The sequence below is a fragment of the Motacilla alba genome, chromosome 4, assembly GCF_015832195.1.
Source record: "Motacilla alba alba isolate MOTALB_02 chromosome 4, Motacilla_alba_V1.0_pri, whole genome shotgun sequence".
In the NCBI taxonomy this organism is placed as follows: Eukaryota; Metazoa; Chordata; class Aves; order Passeriformes; family Motacillidae; genus Motacilla; species Motacilla alba.
The window spans coordinates 38,960,784-38,985,921 of record NC_052019.1 but is presented as its reverse complement, the minus strand read 5'-3'; the positions used below and the strand labels follow the sequence as shown (position 1 = coordinate 38,985,921).

General features: G+C 35.8%; 1 protein-coding gene across 9 annotated transcripts in view; it reads right to left on the bottom strand.

The window, feature by feature from the left end:
* The window catches only part of MARCHF1 (membrane associated ring-CH-type finger 1), a 224,655-nt gene that overhangs the window by 37,716 nt on the left and 161,801 nt on the right, over nt 1-25,138 (bottom strand). For all 9 annotated transcript variants that reach the window (XR_005256861.1, XM_038136201.1, XM_038136197.1 and 6 more), the window contains one exon: nt 9,939-9,989. Coding sequence is in view for 8 of the 9 variants with exons in the window: in XM_038136201.1 (XP_037992129.1) it covers nt 9,939-9,989 (51 nt within the window). In the remaining variant the exon portion in view is untranslated. The remainder of the gene's footprint in view (nt 1-9,938; nt 9,990-25,138) is intronic.

The following is a 25,138-nucleotide window of genomic DNA, read 5'->3' as shown; positions in this document are numbered from 1 at the left end:
AGTAGGTCTGCACAAGTTCAAGAAACTTTCAGCAGCTATTAAAGCAGGAAGCCAGCGAGACGGTTTTTAAGAGAGCTGAAATAAAGCCAAAAACTAAACAAGCTCCTTGGAAAGCTTTTACACTTATGATTTGGAACTGCAGACCAGCAGAAATCTAATTATTTTAAGATAAAAATTACATTATCAGTTTGACTACTTAAATCTTACATTTCACTTTCAACTGTCAAGAGGTCTGGACTGTTTCAGCCCTGCTCAGTCAAATTTATTTTCTAGTTCCCCTGTGCAGGCATGATGCTATGTTTAGTTGTACATAACTCATATGAAACTTTATTTCCTTCAAAACCAATTTACATAAATATCTTTTACAAAATGAATGTTTTTTGCTTTTAAGCCCTATTGGAGCAAACATGACAACTGACAGGCAAAAAGCCAATGCACCATTTAAGTCTTCAAAAACAAAGCATGACAAGTTATATACAAGATAATTCAGATTCTTACCTGTGATCGAATATCATTAATTTGATTTCTACAACTTTGTAACACACATTTTTATCTACGTTATCTGAATTTATATGCTTAAATTAAATTAGCTTTTCATGGTAAAATCATAGATTCATAGAATACCAGATTGGATGGGACCTCAAAGATCACCTAGTCAAACCTTTCTTGGCAAAAGCAGAGTGTGGACAACATGTCCCATCACCCCATCCAGCTGAATCTTAAAAGTGTTGTCATGAAAAAAAAAAATAAACTGATGGAGTTATTTCTAAAACCAAAAAGGTTAGTGTTTCTGATAATAATTTTCTGATGTTGATTTGTGTCCCTCACAGGAAATGGAGGCCCTTCTTTTGTAAATAGGTCCAGTCTTCGTAAATTAAATAGGAGTTGAACGACCTGCTACTGTCAGGTCTGTCCTTGTTACCACATGTCATATGAATATAATAATTCACACTAGATGAGCTGTTTATAGGAACCTGTAAATTTCAGCTCAGCTGGATGCCTAGTCCAGATCTCTTATCCCCAGATACCTTTACTTTTTCATCCTACCTTGTTCTGACAGCAGTAACTGTAGCTGCTTTCTGCTACCAGCACTTCCTCTAGGTTTAGCCCAATTCTTTTGGCAATATTCCCTCTTTGCTATCTCTTTTACAAGCCATACATCCCAAACTAATTTTAAAAATTTAAATAATAATATCTCTTAAATCCAATTTGAGAGCAAAGATATCTAAAGGGGCATTTACTTGGGTAATGTGTTTACAGGAAAAAACTGTGTATTTTCAAGGCATATCTGACAAACCAGAACATGATAATTTGAATACATTCTGCTCACGTCTTATCGGTCCAGCTCTTTTGGGAATATATTTCCAGCAGATGTTGGAAACAGTCTCAAGCAGACAGATCTCATTGCTGTAATCACTATCCCATTGCTATTTTGCTATACAGCACACTGAATATTTTGAGATACTGTATTTAGTGAATAGAGGGATCAGACTGATGCTGAGTACTCCAATTCCACCTAGGAGGCCAAATAACAAAATTTTTTTAAATAGTATTCCTTGAATGAATGTCTTCTTCAGACACGTATATTGTAGAGCTCACTGGAATGGGAAAACTAAAAAAGCACTGCATTAATTTTATCATAACAAATTACATCAGTACCAGAATTAAATGTGGTAATTCAAAATAAAGCTGTCTCATGATTAATTTATAAGCAAGGCAGCTCATTTCTCTATGCCATCAGCACAAGGAAGAGGTCTAAGGGATAATGCCAACTCCAGCTGATCAGGTTTGGCATTTCGAGAAGATTGTTAGGAGAGAGAGATTCCCCAGTCACCACCTTCTGCTGTCTTGGCCAGTTTAGATGAACTCTCTTGTCAAGGATATGCAATTCAATTAACAGACATGACAGGCCACTCATCCATAATTATTTCTGGTATGTTTCTACTGTGCTTTTCAAGCAGAATACTGGTAAATACAGAGCTTTCAGGATAAGTGAGATTATAATCATTTACCAAACACAAGGGGACTTCAGTGTCACACACATGTGTCTGTGTTAGAAAACCAGCAAAGACAGAAGTGGGGGACAGAAATAAGTACAACTGCTGAAAACAGTAAGAATTTCAAATCAAGACTACCTTTACTTAGGTGTTCAGGATCTGACAGAAGTTTCCAGATAATTAAAAAAAAAAAAAAGTGGGAGGGGGGGAAGGTCCTTAGAGGCCATCTATTGCTTAACCTGCATGTTGAAACTAGTGCAAGAACATGAGTCAAGTTGTGCTTTTCCTAAGAACAGGGACGGGATCCGCTTCGGCTTAACTGAAAATCTGAGTAAGAACAGATTCCAGAAGTGCAAAGAACCACATAGCAAACGAGTGAAGCTTTAAATTGACAAAAAGCAGATGATGTAATAGGCAGCTTATATAAAATGCCCTCACAGCTACCACCAGAAAGGCCAATGAATCCTCTCCTGTCTCTGTTCTGAATAGAGGCATTTCCAAAAGCCGGTCAACTTAGAACACTGCTGAAGAAGAAAGCTGCAGACAATTGACAGGTGATAGGGCAGACAGGGAACATGTCTAATGCTTTTATTCTCCTGCTGAGTTTGCTCTAGTAGCAGTGATGCATCACAGAATACACCAGATCCCACCAGCCATTATAGTTAAAAAGCTGAAACTCTACCCTATTTGAAAAACAGCACACATAGGATGGATCCCTCAGAAGATTAGAGCAGTTTGTCTGGCTATAAGCTCAGCAGGAGACCCAGCCTGTGTATTTTAATCTGAAAATTTCTGCTTTGTAAACAACTCAACATTCTGCAGAAAACACCCACCTTTATGAACTTTTATGTGGACATTTCCTAGGGTTTAAAAAGTTTCAAAACATGGTGAAGGTGACCCAAGGTGCGTGTTATTTTACAAGTTCAGTCTTGATGGCAACTGAAATTTGTGTGCATGGGTTTGGGAGAGGGGGTTTCTGTTTTTTGGTATGTTTGGCTGTTATGTTTTTCTTTTCTTTATTTTTTTCTTCATGATAGAGTTCTTGCTTTGTGCTCAAAGTTGTTTTAATCTGATTGATGTCTTTACAGCAGCTGTTACATTAATTGGTAACTGAATTCCTGTTAAATTATCTTTCAAAGATTTTCCTTTTTTGTAAATTATTCCTTGCACAATTCTTCTCCAAACCTTTTCTTTCTCTCCTTTCCTCCTTCCCCTCCTTTCACCTGTCTCTGAAGAGAAGGAATTAAGGGAAAAGTAACACACAAGGAAGGAGCAGAAAAATCCGTATGATTCTGCCAAACAACACCATTCAGCACCTTTAAAAGTCAGTATGATCATGTTATAAAGTGGTTTGAAGTCTAAAATCAAAATTGCAAATGGCAAATCCATACTATCATTTAAAAAATGAAGCAAACGAGTAATTACAGCTTTAACTTGTAAATTCAATCAGCTTGTTTAAGTTGTTTTCTCCTGCCTTACAAATCTATGTTAATCTTAATTTTCAAGGTTTGACTAAAAACCACACTTTTTCTATAGGCATAGAAGCACTGCTAGCTAGCTAAGCTCTGAATTATCAGATGGATTATAGTATGCAAAAGTCTTTGTATCGTAGCAACACAGTATTTTTCATTCGTGATTCTCTTCAAGGATGCATCTTTCTAGTCACTATCACTTTCTTAATAAAAATGTTTCATACTTCTTTAAAAAATGGAGGCAATTGGAAGTAAGGATGTGCCAGGTTTTATACAAAAGGTGCAGAGCCATGAGACCAGCAGCTTTTGACTGTCTGGAGGGAGCTAAATGAAAATTTAGCCTATAGGGAAGGCGAAGCACAAAACCTGCATCTTCTTTGTTACTGGACTTTGCAGCACTTTAGTTCTAAAGGTAGGCAGTACTCAGAGAGCCATTTAGAATTTCTATTCCAAAGAGGGCATCTGTTTTCACACATCCCTCTATCTGCAAGACTGAAACCCTCAAAACATTCCTATATCCTAAACAGCTTCCACTCAGATGACACTCCTGCCATGCTCTCACAAGTGCATGTGAGTGCACACACCCACCATGTTCTTCCTTGGGTCTGGTGGACTGTGCAGGAGACAGACTGGATAAAATCCCATCTGTGAGGATACCATTCCTATGTTTGAACAACTACATTCTGGTGTGTATTTGATGTCTATTTATTCCAGCCCTAAGGGAGGAGAGAAGCCTACATGTGCCCTAGCAAAAGAGTTGTAGTAAGAATATTGAAATGACTAAACCGAAAGAAGTGAAACACTGAGAATACACCATTGTGAAAAACAAGAGATATCGTATTTTTATGAAGTGCATTAAACATAAAACTGCATGACCCCCTCAATGTTTTCCACTGTAGAAACAAAGTTTGGTTAATTGAATTTGTTTTTAGGACAAATATACGAAATGTGCTTCTGAGTGCCATGGTGAAAAAACAAATGCCGTGCAAAGATTTCCAGACTATATATGTAACAGGTATGTTACAGATAATAATTACTATTTATAATTATGTAAATAATTAAAATAATTCTATATAAGCATATGTAATAACTTGCACGCTCCATTTACTGAAAACAAATCAAAGCTGCTTCTGTATGATATTGGCTATCACAGGATAGGACTGAATTCTGTGACAACAGAAATTAAAATTATATATGGGCATTACACACTGAGTGAGCTTGTATAAAAGCATAAAAATTGTGGCACAACACATTTCACACAGATATGCAGTTTTATCTAGATGTGTCAATATGACACATTTAGGTATACTCAGAATAGCTGGTAAGAACTGAACAAATCAGAATCAGTAAAATTGTACGCATTCTTGTAGACATATAATCACACATTTTTATGCATTCCCTCTCATTAGAACAACAGTTTATAACAGGTCCAAAAAAAAGGTGTATTCAAGAGTAAACTGAAATTGATTTTCTGATGGTTGTCCCCATGTATTTAATACCATCATATATTCATGCAATTTTATTCAGCTCAATTTTCAGGCAGACTTAGGTAAATTCTGCTGCCATGCCTTTTGTTAAGCTTATTGTAAACAAAGAATAAATTGTATGGATGAACTAAAAAGCATTCTCCATACACAGAAATCAAACATTCATATCTAGGAGTTTAAAAAGTGCAGAAACAGTTACTATGCCATGGATCTACTTCTAGTTTCTGGTTTTCTGCCCCTTTTTTTTGCGTTCAAAATGAATTCTGTTCTGATGAAGAAAATCTTTTCACCAGCTTGTTTATTTTGCACTGTTGTTTTCAGTAAATGAGAGCTAAGTGCTAGGTTAGTCTTCAGCTTTCATAATAATGATTCTGTTTATGAGCAAGAAGAATGATTTGATGACTAATGTATCATTTATACATATATTTATTTTAATACCAGTTTTGTATAAATCATATTATCTACTGTAAAATCACTTATGAAGGCTGACATTTTATGCTTTACAAGAGCGAGGACTTTTTTTTTGTTTTCTTTTTTCAAAGCCCTAAGTTTTCCCTCAGTTCACTACAGTAATCTAGAACCTACACTTGGAAGGGATGGAGCTTCATGGTTCCTTGAAAAAAAGCAACCACCAATCTGGAAGATAATTTTCACTTGTGATTAGCATGAAATTGGCAAAGAACAGTAAGAACCACGGATCAACTTGGAGCATTGTAACTGCCTGTAGCAAAACACAAGGGGTCACACAACTGGTCTTTAGGATTCAGTTATGCAACAGGTTATCTTGGAAATGCTGCAATCCTGGTTCTGGCAAACAAAGTCCACTCTAAGAACTTCTTTAAAAAGAACACTTAAGTTCCTTTATGTTTTTTTCACCATAAAACCTACCAGGAGATATTACGTGCTCTCTGTTGGTGTCACTGCCTTAGACATGGTGATATTTGGCCATTACAAACACAGTGTGTAATACTGAGGACTGCTTCAAGCTAGGTAAACCATCCAAACTGCAATAAAGGACTCTTCATACAATCACTTCATACACAGAAAGGATGAAATATTTAAGAATATCAAAACCCATATAAAAGATTATTCAATTTTAATGGAAGAGATTAAATGGTAATTTATAACTATTATAAATATTGTATTACTTACTACTAATCTAATATTACTTTTATTACTATAAATATTGTATTACGTATTACAGAATTTGATTTCCAGTTTGTGAAATTCATTTCAGAGTCACAAACTGAGTGATTCAAATCAATAATCAACACATTGGAAATTATAGATTTTTCATCTAGATCGGCATCCTGGTGGCTTTCGGTTTTCATTTGTGTCTTTTATTGAGAAGAGCCCCACCCAACACAAGAGATCAGAAATTGCTAAGATAGAGTAAAAACAATTCTTTCCTTCTTTCTTTCCCCTACTGCTATTCATATTCTAAATTAGACATGTGAATATTATCACACAGAATATTCCAAAACAAGCACCTCACTTCCTGATATAACTCGACAGAGTTTTATTAGATGGAAGCTTCAGAGACTTGTAAATAAAAAGTGTTCTAACACCTGCTCCAGGCTTTTGAGAAGTAATTGAGGCAAATCAAAACTCAGGCAATTTGCTCCAAGCCTGATTTTCTCTGCACTGAAAAATAAGCCCAAGGTTCCCATCAGAGAATTTTAGATCTTGCTGCTGAGATAGCATCCTTCTCTAATGAGCTCTTGAATGATAATTAACATACAGAAAGATAATTACAGTGTTTTAGAAACATTTCTTCCAGAAAGCATTTTAACATAACCAGGCAGTCTCAGAAATACATATAGAGCATAGAGTCTACAGACTGCAATTCAGACAGAAAATTTGTTCCACTGGTTAACCACCACAGAAAACAATGAATCCACCAGATCCTTCTCTGCGTACCCTTCTTCATAAATTATACATCTATTTAGGAAGACATAAGAAGTTTAATGAGAGAAGTTACAGTCCACAGAAAACTAAGCAATGGCAAATAGGTAATTATCAAGGTCAAGTTTTTACTTAGATTTTAAAAACATGCAGATAGGATAATATCAACTCTGAAATCCAGAACACTGCACTATACTATCTCTTACAAAGAATAATTAATTTCCTTCTGCTGCCAGCAACATAGGAAACAGGTGGGAAAAAAAGTCTAATGCTTAAAAATATAGTAATAATCTAAAATCATCAAGGCTGGTTCATAACTCACATTTCCAAGTGTTTCATATTTTTCTTTATGTAGGTAGGTTTTGAAAGCCATAACTACTAACTAGGGCTACACTTTGTCAATACAAGGTAATGTGAAATACTGATCAGTCCAAAATACGACTTAATAATCTAGTTATTAAATTATGAATCATATCTAATTAAGTGCTAGCAGGGCAGAACACAAAAAGATTGTTTATTTATTGATTGCACAAGAAAAATCTAGGTTATTACCAGAAGTGCAGCAAAAATCAGGCACTGATACATTTTCCTAATTGTCTCTGATTGGAAAACTAACAGAAGCAGTTGCTTTTGGAGTTCCAAGGCAGTTTTCTTGATATAAATAAATAAAACGCTGAGGTGAATGAATGAATTCCCAGGTTGCTGTTCACTGAAGAGAGCCACAGCTGTCAGTCAAATATTTTAAGTTTTGTTCTTTCATTTGCCTTAAATAGTCTGTCACTGAAATCCTTGCCAGAAAATTACACGGAATAAGAAAAGTCCTTGCAACATGCTAAACTTCTACACTCTCCATAGACAGCAAAAGTGAATGGTAAAACTGAGGTGTTGGTTTCCACACAGACATCCACCTGTCTTGGGAATGTTTGACTGTAAAATTTCTAGACTGAATAGATACATATGCTAACTAGTATCTGTAAAATACCAAATCAAAACCATTCCTTCTCATTATAACTAGGTAAGACATGTTCAGTGTTAAACAATTCAGTTTAATCTGTAACACCACAAAATTCAGACTTAAAATTCATGTACCTAGCATGCAAAATTGCCCAAGCACACACTTCAAACCTCAGGTGTCCTGTCCAAATAAACAATTTAAGAGCATTATGAAATATGAATCTGCATTTACAGAATCTATGCTGTATTTCATTTCACAAATAGGTTGGTACAAAATCCAGTGGTATCTACTCTGGAGCAGGAGCTCTACATCCAACTAAGGGTGGAATACAGAAAACATGGTATCTATTAAAATATAATTCCCCTATTAAAATATAATTGGCCCTTTTAAACTTACACATACAGGCAAATAAAAACAGTGAAAGACAATGTTTTGATGACACAAATTTATAGCTTCACATAAAGACTATCTAATCTTTCTGCCCATTGAAATTTTTGTTGTGTGCAAGATCTGACATTGCACAGAACACAGCTCTTGCTCTTAGGCATGTGGTTTATCTGGCCTAGAAGATTTCAATCTTGTACTGAGGTGGAATATTTTTTATCATCACTTTCTGCCATGTAATATTAACCTGCAAAGTCAGGTGTTTGCTTTTCTATGTACACACACACACACTTAAAAACCTCTTTTACAAAGAAAGCATTTTAAGTCGGACAACAAAGGAAACTGAAATTCCAATCAAATGTCTTTCAGCATTTGAAAAACTTCACTGGCAGGTAGCTCCACATAGAAAAATTGATCCAATACAATGCATGATGCCATACATCAGAAAAAGATAAAATGCATGACTGAAAACCTAGGTTTTTAGCTTGCAACTAAAACCAGTGCAAACATCCCTTTCTAATAAGCAACTATATGGATTTCTGCAGAAATAATTTCAAAATAAATGTTAGTCACCAGCAAATTTCTCATGTCAGTGAAAATATGTATGCTTTGTCCCACTGCAACCCATGCATCTGTCTTTAAAAAAAGCAGAAAAAATAATATCAATTCATAACAGATTTACAGTAACTATTGCTAAATACACGCATTTAAAAATAGCAATTAAAATAATAAATACAAGTGCCAGTGATGAAGTTTGTAAGCATATAACTGTATGATTTCTAAGGATAGGCAGTAAGCCTAGAAGAGTTTCAGCCATGTCCTACAGCAGGCAGGATATATTCTACACCTTTTTCCCTGCCTTTTTTTTCCCCTTCTAAATGTAAGAGAGCAGAACCTAACATGGAGCTAGTATTTTTAACTTAAAATCACAGCTGGGGTCTGTTGTCATTTTTTTGTTTTATGCTGAGAAGAAAAAGTTTTACAGTGGGTACCCCAAACACAAAAATATTTTGGGAAGAGGCCTAAGAATACTGTGCTTGCCCTTAATACAAAATATTTAGAACCAAACATAATACATGGCAGATGTTTAGGCCTGGATTAAAAAAAAAAAAAGTTTCATCTTTTACCTCATGTACATCCTGGCTTTTTAAAAATTAAAAAAAATTATATATTTTTTATATTTATAAATTTCAGCCATATCTGAACCAAAAATACAGAAAAAAAGGGGTTAAAACCAAAGAACTTCAGTAAAAATCACATTTTGCCTTTCCTAAAGTTTCCCTTCTCTTTCCTAAAAACCAAAAAGCATCTAGATGTAAAGTCCTGGCTTCAGTGAACCATATATTCCCGTAAAAGGAATTCAGAATTCAGCCTGAAATGAACACAGATTTATAGCTTTGCACATTACACCTGTTATTATTTGGGTAGGGCAGGAGGAGAAAAAACAAATAGTAATAATATCTTAAGCTGAAGTGCTAAGGTAACATTAAACATTTGGGGAAAAGAGGTGGAAAAAAAGTGCATGTGTTATTTGCTTAGTATTGTTATTTCACATTTTACAGTAATGACTAATTGTATGATGGAGTTTACAGGGTAACCATAATATTCAGCAGCAAAACTTTAAAATCTTATTCTCATAAATACAATACTACATAAGGAATATAATGGATTGAAGTACTGGTTTATACTAGTTACCTAGCTTTCTTTAAATTCTAGAAAAAAAATAGATTTCACATACCTTTGAAATATTACTTGATCGACTTGTGGAGCGCCCTGGGGATTTGTCATTCTGGAAAACAAAATTAAAAGACGAACAAAAGTTATGTAATTTGGATCTCACCTAATCTTTTCTGTGACTGTGACTGCACAGAGGTTCTCTTTCTCTATTTTTCTTCAGTTAGGCTACTGACTGTGCAATGGAAGACAGTCCAAGAAACAAAACATCACAATAGTCTTGCAAATCATATGAATAGAATTTTTTAGGTTCTGTAAGAAGTTAATGCTAGCATTTAATTACTGTTGGCTTATTTTAGAGTTTTTCAGAAAAAACATTTCGACTCAAAGATCAAGGTATCATCGTAACTTCTCATGTAAACTGGTACTTATGTATGAAAACAAATGTTCAGTGACAAAAGCTTCCCAGTTACACTGAACGTACTCCCGCTTAAAAAAAAAAATTAAAAAAAAAAAAAAAAGTAGAATTAATCCACTAGGCAAATAAGCAGTACTAGATGACTTCCTGGACAGATATGTTCTGAGAACAACAAATTGTGACCATGCAAAGATGCAGTTCAGTTTAACATCCCCTCTCACTCTTGCACACAACACCACAGGCTGAAGTGCTTTAGTGAAGTGTATGTCAAAGAGCTACATTTCCATAGCACGTGGTCGTTGTGGGGTTTTTCCTAGCAATCCAAAGGAGGGAATGGAGAAGTGGTTCAAAAATTGGTTTAGTATTTACACTTTCCTGGCAATTGATTCCGCTTCATTTACACTGAAAAGGTAATGTATTTCAGAAACAGGGCTCATCCCCTTAGTACATGCGTGTATCTTAAGAAAATAATGAAAAATTTTTTTTCATCACTTGAGAATGTAGGTTCAAACACCCAAGTGAAACATTGACAGCATCAAGGCTGATTTTTACCTAGAAGGAGTTGAACTAGATATCATGTGTGTGAGTCTTTTAGACAACCTGCTTGAAGGAACAGGGTGCTGAAACCCAAAGCAGAGCTTTTGCTTCCGCAGCTTTATTTGCAATTCATGCATCATGCAAACACACACATGCACACATGTCCACAAGAAGCTTTCAACTTGACTGTGACCCATTTCTCCTCAACCTGTATTCAACAAACTACAGAAAAATACAGAAGGTGCCAGCAACCAAAGACTAAATTTCCTCCTCCATTAATGCATATCTAGTCTAGAAATTAGTGCTTCCTCCACACTTTGTGGCACAGAACAGTTCTATGGTGGCAAAAATGACCAAAAAGAAACATTAGGCAAATTGTTAGCAAACACTTAGAACAAAAAATCCCACTTTTATTTGTCATTTTTGTACTAAAAAAGCCACTTTGCACTCAACCCCAGTAAGCACATCCCTATGAAAAAATAGTTTTAAAACTACTTGTTTCATATACTTATGTATCTTCCTCCAGACTGTAGGTGGCTTATGTTTTTATTCTATCCCTCAGTGCCATCATTTCTTTTGTGCTGCAAACAGAAATATCCTGAATTATCTCTCTACTTTATCTTCACTAGCACTAAGCAGAACAATGGACACTTGTTATCAAAACCAAGCATCGCTGAGTTCCCTGATCCCACAGCATAGCACTCTACATTTTATTCTATCATAAAAACTAAATCTCAGGACTTAACAACCTTCAGGTTTGTTTGTAACTCTTTTTTTTTCTTTTATTTCCTTAGAGCAATTAAGAAAAAATATATTATTCAAGTTACGTATTAATTTTTTACATTTCGTCCTTGAGGCTGAGCCCACTTTGAATAGGGATGCGGAGTAGATGATCCTTTCTGACCTGAAGTAGCCTATGATTCAAATATTACTTCTGTGGTATATTATCCACTGTAGCTTTGGTAATAAATTCATAATTGCTTATCCTTTCTCAGTGGCATTAAATATATACAGCTTTGAATGCCCACATTTGTATCCATAGAAAACACACTTTGGATATTCTGGGTACATAATTTAGAGTAGCTCTGCTTTGACCTCAAAATAATAGAAGTTATGGACCCATGAAATTAGTTCCCATTTTGTGGTTAGAAATTATGAACAAAGATCACAGCTGAGAAACTCCCTGCTAAAAGCATGCAGCCTTTATTGTCCATCCCTTGGACTAAAAAAATACATTGTATTTTCTGACAGCGTAGTGAACCCTGGAACTCTAACTTCTTTTCTTTCAACAATCCATCGTTCAAGATTCATTTTCAAAATCTGTTTCTTGACTACAGCTCTCCAGGCTTTTACATGATTCATTCTTCTCTATGTCACATTATCTCCTTCACTTGGGTTACAATAAGATTCTGACTCTCCAACTGAAAATTCACAGCATCCACAGTCTGCAAAGTACTGCTCATACACTGAATCGTCTAAACTGAGAGAAACAGTGCTGTCTCAACATTTTTTGGAAAAACAAAGAAATAAATTGAATCATCAGGCATTTCAGGTGATTTATCATGAAAACCAGCATAAATAGAACAAAAAGTGTTGCACTAAATTATAGTACATAAATCAAATACAAATTCCTCACGGAAGTTCCTATTCAACTTGCACGACTGTTCATACAACAAAAGAACAGAATAGAAAAGTTACAGCAAAATCACTTTTGAAACGTGTCATTGAAGAGTGTCTGTGTGCTTGTGTTTTAATGATTTATGTTCACAAAGAGCTCACATTGTTAGGAATAATTGATTTTTGTTATAACTAAGTGAAGAGGAAGTGCAGAATGCTTTCCCTATAAGCTTGCTAAATAGTAAGATTATTTTTTTTGCACAGATTCAATACTAATTTACATTTAAAAGTTAACAACGAAACCTAGAATATGCTGAGTTGGAAGGGACCCACATGGATCATCAAGCCCACTTCCTGGACCTGCACAGGACATCCCAAGAGTCACACCATGAACCTGACAGAATTGTCCAAATGTTTTTTGAACTCTGTAAGGCTGGTGCTATGACCACTTCCCTGGGGAGCTGTTCCAGTGCCCAACCACCCTCTGGGTGAAGAAGCTCTTCCTGATATTGAACCTAAACGTCTCCTGACACAGCATCAGACCATTCCCTTGTGTCCTGTCACTGGACATCACAGAGGAGAGAACAGTGCCTGCCCCTCCTCTTCCTCTCCCAAGGAAGTTGTAGACTGCAGTGAGGTGTCCTCTCAGTCTCCTTTTCTCCAGATTGAACAGACCAAGTGACCTCAGCCACTCCTCATATGCCTTCTCCTCAAGGCTCTTCACCATCCTTGTCACTCTCCTTTGGACACTCTCTAATGCCTTAATATCTTTGTAATATTGTGGTCCCCAAAAAGGCATACAGGACTCAAGGTGAGGCCACAGCACTGCAGAGTAAAGACATAACCAAAGACATATATATTCAAATATTTATACATATTTTGGTGCATCAAGGAAATCAGATTCAATTTCCTTAATCTTCGAATCAGATTATTTCAAAGAAAATAACATTCACCTTTAAGAATTACACTTCTCAGCAGGAATTATTTAACATCTGTAAAGAGCATTTTTGACTTCTGTGACTGTTTTCTAAATTCACACACACACACAGTCCTGGCCCTTGAGCCAAGTGAAAACAAGATATCCAGAGTTAGCTCTCAAAAAAATTCTTAAACTGTGTTTTCATCCAGTCAACTGAATAGCAAAACAGCTCCTCCCAAGACTCCTCCTGGACAGGCACAAGCTTTTTGGGTTGTCTTATATATGAAAACTACACTGAAATGCCTCTTCTTAATACCAGGTGTCCTGTACCACCAATATCTCATCTCTTCTATCCTAGGCTACAGCCTGCAAACACTTATCAGGTATCTTTTCTAAAATGTTTTGGCTAAAAAATAAGTTCCTCCAACTATTGTACTTGAATATCAAGAAAAATCAGTTTGTGTTTGTAAATCTCCTAAGAATTAGGTTTTACCAAGATCACTTCTAAGGATATAATTGAAAATGTAACTCAGCCTTCAATATAAATTCTGTGAGGAAGACAAAGGAAAAAAAAATATCACAAAATTACAGATTATTACATGTTCATGAAAGTGCATTGGGAGGAATTTTCCATGCACCATATAAAAAACCAAAAAAATCTGTATGCAAATAGTAATTAAAATAATTTAAAATAAGTGCAAAATCTGTTTTTTTACAATAGTAAATGACCTCCCAAAACTTCATTTCAGCCCAAAATGAAGTGACATTATTTTCAGGGACCATCTTAAATCTAAACCCATTAAACTCTCTAATACTTTCTTATACTTAGATACAGCTTCTTCTTTTGGTTTTTTGTTTTTTTGCAAATGTCACTTGCACTGCTTACAAACACATTTTTGTTTTTAAAGCAAGAGAAAGCAAGAGAATAAAACCCTGACAGGGCAGAGGAAGAGGTTAGTAATAACAAATTTCTAAAGTACTGCTGTGAACAGTTCAGGCTCTCATTAGAAAGAGGAAAGCAGGAAATTAGCTAGTTACTTTCTGGTTCATATATAAATATTCATATGCACGGTTAACGATTTTAAGTCTTGCTGGGCAGCACAGCACATTTTAAACTAATCCATTTGTCTGGTTTCTTTCCTTAGCTGCCCCTTGTTTTGCTCAGGCTGTGAGGATCACCCGGGCTGACCCAAGCACCTTGCTAATGAATTGCACTTCATCTCCCTGAAGTGAGCATGAAAGCATCAAGAATTAATCAGAATATCTCAGCTCACAGGAGAATCTTAAGCAACAGCTTTTCTCACAAAAATACAGCCAACCCACCTCCCAAAAAACCCCTTTTACAAAATATTTTGTCTTGGTTTTTTTTGTGGACTCTAATCTTTGCATCCCAGCAGGGCCACGTGCTGCTTCACACATCTGCGCACAGTCCCCAGCCTTAGAGTTCCACACATGACTGCAATGACAGCTATCCATCTGCAAGTTGTGTCACAACATGTCACAAAAATAAATGCCCCCTAAATGTAAGCACAACACAGCCAAACAAACACAGTTTTGCCTGCCTGAAGTGCCTTTCCACGTAGTAGCCCCTCACTGGATCGGCACAGGAGCCTCCTCTCAGCACCTTTTCACTTCTAGAATTCTGAACAGAAATTGCTTTCCCGTTACAGGCTGACCTATCACATATGTAGATGATCTTAAGTAGGAACATCAGTTGCTGAAAGAGCAGGAGCTGACATTACTAAAGCTGATGTAGGGACTGGATACACTTATTTCAGTATCTCAACATGAAAACAAGAAAAAAAAAATCACAAATAAGGCAACATTTGCTTTAACTGTTAAACAAAAATGCCAATGTCCATAATTATCTAAGATATAAACACACTGTAATTAGTGGGCATCATGCATAATTTTACTGGAATGCAGACTTTTTTTCATTATGACAGAACTGCTAGATTCAAAGAGCCAAGTGACAGGAAAAAAAGCTCACTATGAATATTAAAGACTGTGATACAGATGCAACCATTAATTAAAAGAATAAAGTACAGATAACAGTAACTATTAATATATTAAATATCAAAAAATACACACAATATTACCATTTTTATTATTCATATATACTGCATCACATATATATAAATAAAACATCTAAAAATAAATACCTATCTCTTGATCTAGTTGTATGAATCGATGTGTAAATGTATTTACTGTCTACTTGTTCTCTGCTACTACAAACAGCCTGAGCCAGGATAGCACTGGATACAAGCATAATACTGTTTATTTAAAATTATTTATGCCAAGAAGATAATGGCAATTTTACTACTGACAGAGCATATACCCTGCCTCTTGGTCAGCTTGGACCTGGAGAGCCTTTCTCCATGGGAAAGAAGAGGGGGGAAATCAGCAGCTGGTGATAGCATCCGAACAAATTCAGAGTAACTGGCAATTTCTAAACAGGTTTGATGTGGGGAATTTATGTTCTGAAAGGAAGTCAAAGTAGATTTTAGCTCTAAAATAATACTGAGAAAAAAAGCTATCATCAGCTGACAGCTACCTTTTATTTTTCATGCAATTATTCTCTGTGCTGCTACATATTTTATCTATTTTTTTTCATATTTTCAAATATTCAACAGTCAGACATATAATTCCTCTTATAAATGAATCCTACCACTAAATCACCAAGTATAATTATGTATTATATATATTATCGGTAGTCAAATCTATATTTGAAAATGTAAGAAAATCTATCTCCCTTCTTTGTAAACAAATTACTAGCTTCTTCTAAGACATTTTAACTTCACTAAGAATTTCAACATTAATGTCAAGTCACCTACAAAGTCACTAGGGGAAAGGCAGAAGAAGATGAATCTAAACACACTGAAGGTACCTGTTGTAAAGCACAACTGTGCAAAACCAGCTAATTATCACAAAAAGGGTTCCGAGGAAGCTGAAGCATTTCAAAATGCCATTCTGACTGTAATCTGTGGAAGCAGACTACATATTCCAGTGTGACATAAAAAAAAATTAGTTTAATGACCTTGAAAGTTGTATATTTGCCACATTTATATATGGGCAGGAGAGTACATAGCAATGATCAAGGAACCTATCTCTTCATTGTCTATTGGATAACTTTAATTAAGAATAAGGTACAGGTGCTTTACTTGTCTTAGGCCCGGTGAAATCCCTGTTGCCAGATTTGCAGCACATAAGAGCATAAAAATTTTACATTGATACTTCCACTATAGTAAGGTTCGGAGTTAAATCTTTTAGGAAGTTATCCTCTTTCTCAGCATTTTATCCTTTAAACAAAAATTTACAATGCCACCAACTGCATGGCACAGACATATTGCTGTGTTACTTATGGCTGCTTCTTGCCCGGGTATCTCTACCTGGTATCTCTAGATTCCTATCTCCATATCAGTCTCAGTGTGTCAGGGATTTTTTCAGAGTAAGCTGCTAATAAGCATGATAAATACATCAGAATCTGATCCAGCATCCTTTCAGTTGAAAATGCTAATCACAATTTAATGAGGCTCAGGGCACTTTCCATCACAGGCCAAGATGAGTCAATAGCATGCTTCCTGTTAAGGCTTTCACAGTGATGCTTTTCCTGCAATTACATGCATATCTTCCATGTTTCAGCATTCAGTTACTTTCTCTATGTTGCACAGACAGCCAAAGTCAAAGCTGTTTTCTAATGGGAACAAATGCACCACTACAAAAAAAAAAAAGGAAAAATGCAGCATGGAATCAGCCTTGAAACAAAGCACAGGCATGCACAGAATGCAGTCAGAAAACACTATGCTAAACACTCACCTGATGTAAGTGAAATCCCTTTCACAGATCACAAAAAGGGCCAGATTTTAATTTGTTCTGCCACATCTAGCAAAAATGAAAAGTTCCTAGAAATCCTCGCCAAAATTAGAAATAACCATGAAGCTGGGAATTTGTTCAACACAAATCAGTTAACAGATAATGTCACGTAGCTGCCCTTGACTGATCACAAGGTAAGAATCTAGTCAGAGGCTTTTATTGGAAAATCATTTTTGGCTGTGCCTACTACAAATGAGAATGAGGTTAGTGCTGGTTTGGGCTGGGATAATTTTCTTCACAGTAGCTGATATGGGACTGTGTTTTGGACTGTGCTGGAAACAGTGTTGATAATTCAGGTACATTTTGGTTGTTCATGGAAACAAGTGCCAATAAGAAGTACCAGTATTTGCATTATTCAATACAGTGCATCCCAATCTGATAAATGTCTCCACTTGGCTCTACCAGAAGGTGAAACTCTGCACTGCTAAGGATAGACTTGAGCAATAAGCAGTACACTGCTGAGTGGCAACAGCTGGGCACAGTGGATCCTTCTGCTTCCTTGGTCCAGGGCAATACATCAGACTGAACCTACTGGCAGAGAAATTTGTGGCACTCCTCATTTCAAAATGAACCCCGTCTCATACCACCCAGCTCACTTCCAAATGACACAATCTATCAGAGACTACGGACAACAATATCCAGGTTAACATACCCTAAATCCTCCCCTAGTTTCACATGAGGGTTTTCATTCTTTAAATGGATACTAAATTTTCATACACCGCTAGCTTCACTCACTGAATCCATCAGCTGCCTGACAATACTTTAAACTAAGAAAAATCACAAGTATCTAATCCAAGGTTGTTCTCTACGATAAGTCATTCTAAAATACTTAGTATGCAAAAAGACAAATCTAAAATAGTATCTGCCCTCGTTGACTCAGGATCTGTGTGGTGAATACCATGCATTAAGCATAGCACTGCCCGAAAAATCTAGCAAAATTAGCTGCCCCTGCTCTTCAGATTATACCTCGGCTGCCTGTTTTATCCAAAGCTGACCACATAGCTAAAAATTAAAATCTGCAAAGAAAGATACTGGGCAAGTGAAGCTTGCCATTATTTTTTTATTAAAACGTCACAGAGAAAAAGCAAGGAAGACTAAAATATCAAGAAACTGCTAGTCAATATTGAAGTGATATACCCTGGCATTACCAAGATGTATGGAATACTACTTGCAAAGGGTACTAAAAAAACCGCAGAGGGATAATATTAATTACAACTGAAGAAAATATGAAAATAAATAAATTTAGTAAAAAAAAAAAAGAAAAAGGCAAATATAAGGGAAAAGTGATGGAATGAAAAATAAACATAGGAAAATGTGTCCCTTGTTTTGTCAAAATATGGAACCCTATAAAGAGTTTTCTCTGCTTCTCTTATAAATGTTTATCTATGCACGTAGGGATTTTAAAAAGCTTACTCTTTAACACAAAAGAGAAACCTACAGGGAGGGTGAGCAATTGCATGAATTTATCACTGTGAAGTTTTTCACCAGAGAACTGTGCACTTACTGACACTCGATACAAGGCTCCAACTTCTCTGACACATAGTGTCTGTAGATTTATTTGTCACATTTAGAAACACAGCTTGGCCTCCAAACATCTTATTAATGTTTTTATTTTCCGCTGCTATTTGCCAAGTTACTTCCCTTCAGCAACAACACAGAGCTTTTAATTATTATTGTATCGAAGTCTAACTGTACCCTGTTTAATTTCCACCATCTCACTATGTTAAACAGAGCACTTCGGCTAAAACAGGTAAGCCACAGAGTGGGATAGATTTCCACACGTCAAAACCACCTTCTGCTACTTGTTTGCTCATTTTTAAATTACCTGGCAACAACCTGCGTGATTGCACAAACACTTGATTTACATTGATTAAATACTGGAAACATGCTACGGGGGTTTCGTGCTTGGGTGTGGTTGATAAAGATACCTTACCTTGAAAAACTGAAAATGTTATATACTTCTTTTTTTTGACATTTCTTAGCTACAGAAAATGAAGAAAAACACCATGCCCTTTTTTTTTTCCCCCTCTAAAACACAAATGCAATGAACAGCCTGAAGGCTTTAATTTGTCAATCTGTTTTTCTAATGTAAGACTAGCAGTCCAGCCTAAGTTTTATTACTTCTGGACAGGTGTGAAGGGTCATTGTATGTCAACCAAGATATGTCACTGTACATATCTTGGTTTCAGATATGCAATAAAGCAACTCCTTAATTATCAATTATTTTCACACCATATTACCCTTTTTTAATGGGTTTGACATATAGAACAAGAAAGGGAAATAGAATCCTCCTCGCTCTGACACCAAGCTATCATTTTGTCTCTCTCTGGGATGAACAGAAACGCAACACAATAAATTTCACTGTAGCACTCTTAAATCACATGGGTCTATTACTTACACATTACTATCATTCACAGATGATGTATTTAGGCATTTTCATCCTTAATCAATAAAGATTTGTCTTTTCATTCTGTCTCATACAACATGACAGTACTTTAGTACACTGTGATCCCCTATCTGCTCAGTGGATTTAGTGGGAAGTGGTTGGATTTACTGTGGGAATTGTGCAGAACAAAAACAGTGTTCTCAGGAGGTTCAAAACAACTTTTTCTTGCAAACTTTAGACCATTCTGATGGAATAAGGCACTTCCCACTTGTTTTTTTTTGAGCCAATCAACTATTCCTCGAGTCTCCTTGAATACACTAGGCACTGTAGTTTTTTTCCTAACCTCCCAGTACAAGATGCAACTTTGCTTCTCTATAAGACTCAGTTAATCTGAAGAGAAGGCTTTTCATTGCCATGCTGAACTGATAATGTTTGTTCCATTATCAGTCTGAATGCTTCTAGACATCTGGTCTCTGCAGTTCTGTACTGTAAAAACACTCCTGGAGGTCAGTATAAGTTTCAGCCAAGAGTTTTAAGTTCTTTACAAGAAAGTAGATGTGGTGCATAGACCATGTAATTTGATTTTATTTAATAGTACGGTAGGCATTCCAATTTATCTTTGTTAAGCATGAAAATATGTTGATTTTGAAACAGAAAAGAGCAACTAACATATTTCAGAAGCTGGAATTCAGGGATCTCTTCGCAGTCTGTGGTTTTGTGACCTCCTGGATTCCAATCAATTAGAACCAGAGATGAAAGCCTCTGGGTGGTCAAGTAGTTTCCTAACAGCCAAGTGTTTATCAAAGGATAAAAGTTTAATTAAATACACAAAGTCAAAGTGCTTTAATTACAATAGAGCTATAAAACATTACTTGATTATGTTCTCTATGTTCAATATCACTCCTTTCATATCTGCTATCTAATTAAAGTTTTATGTCTTTATGTTGCACATTGGTGGCCAGGACTTCCACTTCCGAATGTGGACAAAATATCATAAATGTCACCAACTGACTAATTTATTTTGTACCAGCAGGCCCTGTAAATCTTGGTGCTACTGGCTTAGCATGTCTGAAACTTTACAATCACAGGATGAAAATAAAAATGTAAGAACATGAGGAAATTTTATGTCAGTTGAATCCAAGATGTACATAGATTCCATAGATATTATCATTAGCAACTCTCCTATTTCTTCAGGAAATCCCTAAATTCATCGTAATGTGAGATCAGGTTAATAAATTATTAAGCAGATTTTGGCTTATCATTTAAAATAATCAAATTAGTTATTATGTAGCTTGTAATTTTCAACATAAATGTGAACATTGAAATTCATGTCTCTTGAACCATCAAAAGCAAATATCAGCTTTAAGGCCTGAATGACAAAATTTCTATACAAGTATTTTCAACAAACCTCTACATGAAAGCTCCTGGAGTGATATATATATATATATATATATATATATATATATATATATATATATATATATATATATATATATATATATATATATTCACAGTAAAAGGTGTAGAAAACTGGAAGAAAGAGAGCCTCAAGTTAAACTGTGTCTCTACAGCCACTTTTCTGCTTTAGAACTAACACTGAAGTTAACTCAAATCTTCTATGTACTTCAATCCATCCTTCATAAAACACAGAATCATAGAATTGTTTGAAAAGACCTCTAAATTCACCAAGTTAACCCAGCACTTCCAGATCTACCACTAAACCACATCCACAGGCACCACACCCATATGTCTTTTAAATAACTCCAGGGATGGTGACTCAAACATTTCCTGGACAGCCTGTTCCAATGCTTCATCCTTGTTTCAGTTACCTCTAGAATATTTTAGGACAGCATTTTTTTTGCCCCTCTTCTTTCTGAAATATTGATTACATCAATGAAAGGATGCTGTGAAAATTACAATTAAGTTGGGCTTATTCTCAGAACTCACAAGCCCTAACTAATACTATATATTCATTTATTCAGTCAGGAGATGGAAGGAAAATATTACACAAAATATTTTTTTGGTTCTTTTCCTTTATAGCTACCTTAATGTTTAATTAAAAGACTGAAAGTTAGTTCTATTTTGCACATAAAATAATGCAAGTAAAAAGAAGTGGGTAACTCAGAATACACCTGTTGTTAGCAAACTCGCCAAGCAAGTTATACATATTCATGAGAGAAGGTTTCTACAGACAGACATGACCTACATTTAGACTCAAAGATATGTTGAGAGATGGGCACGTACAGCACAGCATTTAGTGATTGCTCCTTCTTAGCAGATTTTGTGTTATAAACAGAAATCTCTTAGATGTAAACAAGAACACCAAGGGGATAAGGAGGAGGAAGCCTGGGGAAAACAGATAATAATGACACTGTCCTGGTGTAGACAAATGTTACAATAGGAAGAGAAGATTTTACTGTTGAGAGCACGATGTGACAAATGAATGAAGAAAAAAATAAGACCAAAATATAAGAAGCAGCTCTGCCAAGATATCTGATAAACTGTAATGCAGAGACTTTGCAGGCAGTTATTAATTCATCCCAGTCAGACCTTCATGCCTAATAAAAAAGTCCCTGGCACAATTAGGACAGACAATAATTCAAACTTTCCCAGGGTGGCTATAAATAGCTACTTACCAGAATATGGAATAGACTACATTTATTTTATTAATATCTGTTAATTACCACACTTTGAATTTAGACTAATGTGTTGGGAGTAACATCCTGACACTGTAACTGATTTGAGTATTTGCCTACAATATTCTATGCATTTATGTGTGTTTGTCTTCAGGGCTGTAGCTGCTAAAAATGCCACTGAAATTATCCAGTCTCTTATTCATGAAACATTTTAATTACTACCTTATGCTCTTCATTTTTTCCATTACTTCAGGCAATAATGAAGCATGTGTGATTTCATTCTATTCTCTTCTGTGCTTTCTCACCAAAGAATCCTGCCTTGCTTAGTCACTACTAAGTGAAATAACATTACAGCCAAATCTCTAGTATCATTTTCTAAATATAATAATAAGAGTGATGATGAGGATGATAATAATAATAATAATAAAATAATAAATAATACCATAATTTCTCACATTTCAATAGATCTCACTGTAATAAATGTTCTAAATTTTCAATCTTCAGTACATAGACAGATTTCCAGCAGTCTATGTTCAAGCACAGTTATACCATTTTAAGAAAATACACAATATTCTGCCACTTATAGCTGAAGCAGGTGTTCAACTGCTGACTTACTCAGAGTCAAATGGAGACTTGTCCACTGAAGATTTGGCTCATTCATCTCAGGTAGTAGTCCACAATTTGCAATCTGATGCTCATACAATATCCTCAGCAACATGTTACCTTTCAGATTTTTGGAAACCTCAAGTCTCAATGCTGGCAAACACTGGCTTACACAAATATAAAAATGTAGACGGCATTCAGGTATTTTAGGTGAAAAAAACCATCTTTACCTCCAAATGAACTTTTTTCCCTTGTACAGAAAGAGTAATCTTGCCAAATATTACTACAAACAAGCAAAAAAAGGCTTTCACAATGTGATATTCTAGAGAAGAAATTATTATAGAGAAGAGCCTCAGAGGAAGGATTAAGGATTCGATTTTAGGTCCTGATATTTTTGTTTAGCATTTAACTGATTAGAAATTATGAGTAATCAAGCAGAAAACAAAGTAAAGGGATTAAATATATTTTTTTTTCTTTACTTGCTTCCAGAGTTCAGTTTCTTTAAAAATAGCAACAAAACCTAATTCCAAAAAACATATTTGTGTTTTAACTTAGAAGGGGCGTGGAAAACTACAATAATGAGCTGAAAAAGAAGACAGGTTAGAGAAAATGTCAATGGAGAATCAGTCCGTTTCAGTATCTTCTTTGCTGTTCCTATTTTACAATAAAGACCATGTATGAAGATGTAATTTCAATACTCTGTTTTCCTAACTACCTTAGTTCTTTCCAAGCTCAGCTGTGTGCTCCACCACTTCAGTAATAAACGTCTCCTTTTGTCTAATTCAGGACAGTGATAATTTTTCTGGATACCAATGATCCACTACTCCAATGTGACTCCCAGTAGTATTTAAAACATACAGCTTCTTGAGTATGCTTCAAATATGTGTCCTAGTTGGAAGGTTAATTAAACTATGATTCTATCTGTTTTTTCCAGTTGTAAAGGTCAGTATCCAGACTGAACCTACACTGAAATGAAATTAACCTTTTGCATTCAAAGAAAATAGATGTGCTGAAACCACTGAACTGTGATACATGCAAGCACTACAGCACATAACTCAGCTTACTCATCCATATTAGAGGCAAACTAAGGAGGGAAGATAAGGACAAACTGACAGAACTTCTGAAAATGGTGCCAATTAGCAGGATGATGAGTATAACCTCATACTGTGATTACACGGAGAAACTTCACTAGTCATAAAAGATGAAAATACGATCCCAAATAACAGCTCTAATATAATTTCTCTTTTAAAAGTAATGCACACATGATTTAGTTGGCCAGGACAGTGGAAGCCCCTTCCCATTATTTGCAAAAAGACAGTCATGACGACAGTCCCTGTGAATATGAACATCTCAGCCATTAAATTCTCTCAGGCTGCACTACTCACAGCGAGCATGAAGTGAGATCACTTCCTTCCCTGCATTATGCTTCAGGGAAATTGGATTAAAATGTGCTCAGAAGGCTCAGATAAAAGCAGAAGATTAAGTGCTACACAGGTAAAATATGTTAAGCCTCTGTGATGTAAAGGCTCTATAAGGCAAAGAATAACAGCTCTTTGTGTAAGGAGATCCATGTGGGAGAGAAGTCATGTAAATGTCTCAGCTCTTCTCATACAACAGGTAACACCATCTCCCTGGGGTCATTCTCTGACTATGAGATGTTCTCAGGGTTCAACTGCCTCTGCAAGTAAGTGGAAAGAAGAAATAGCACTTAGATAGATCTTCTTCCCTTCTCAGGTCTGTATTTGAGCAGCTCAATAACAATCTCCACAGTGTAAGGAGAGAGCAAGTGAGTTTGGCTCCTCACTGCAGAAATGTTAGGGAACACTTCCAGTAAAAAAAACCACCTAACATGGCCTTGCTGTCAGTCCCTCAGGGGTGTCATGGCAAAAATTAGCACCAGGAGCCCGAAGCAGCTACAGGATGTGAAAGCTCCAAGGAAGAAATCCCCATCCTGCCTCTGAGATGCTCAGTCAGTACCAAGAATCTATTGTTCCACTTTAAACATAAAAAGAACAGATACACTCCAGATCACTTCTGCAATGCACTCCTGCTCTTCAAGTGCCCTCGTGGATGCAGCTTTGAGTTCATATTTACATCATCTTCCCAGTTTAGTTTTTACTGTGCACTTCTCCAAGGGCTACAGCTGGTACAAGTTCTTTTGTGGTGCTAAGAATCTGTGACATGGAATTGGAGCAGTGAATGCAAAGCTGTGTTTTTACAACTACTCACTGGAATTTGAGAATAGATATTGGGATATTAGTAACTTTCCCCGCAT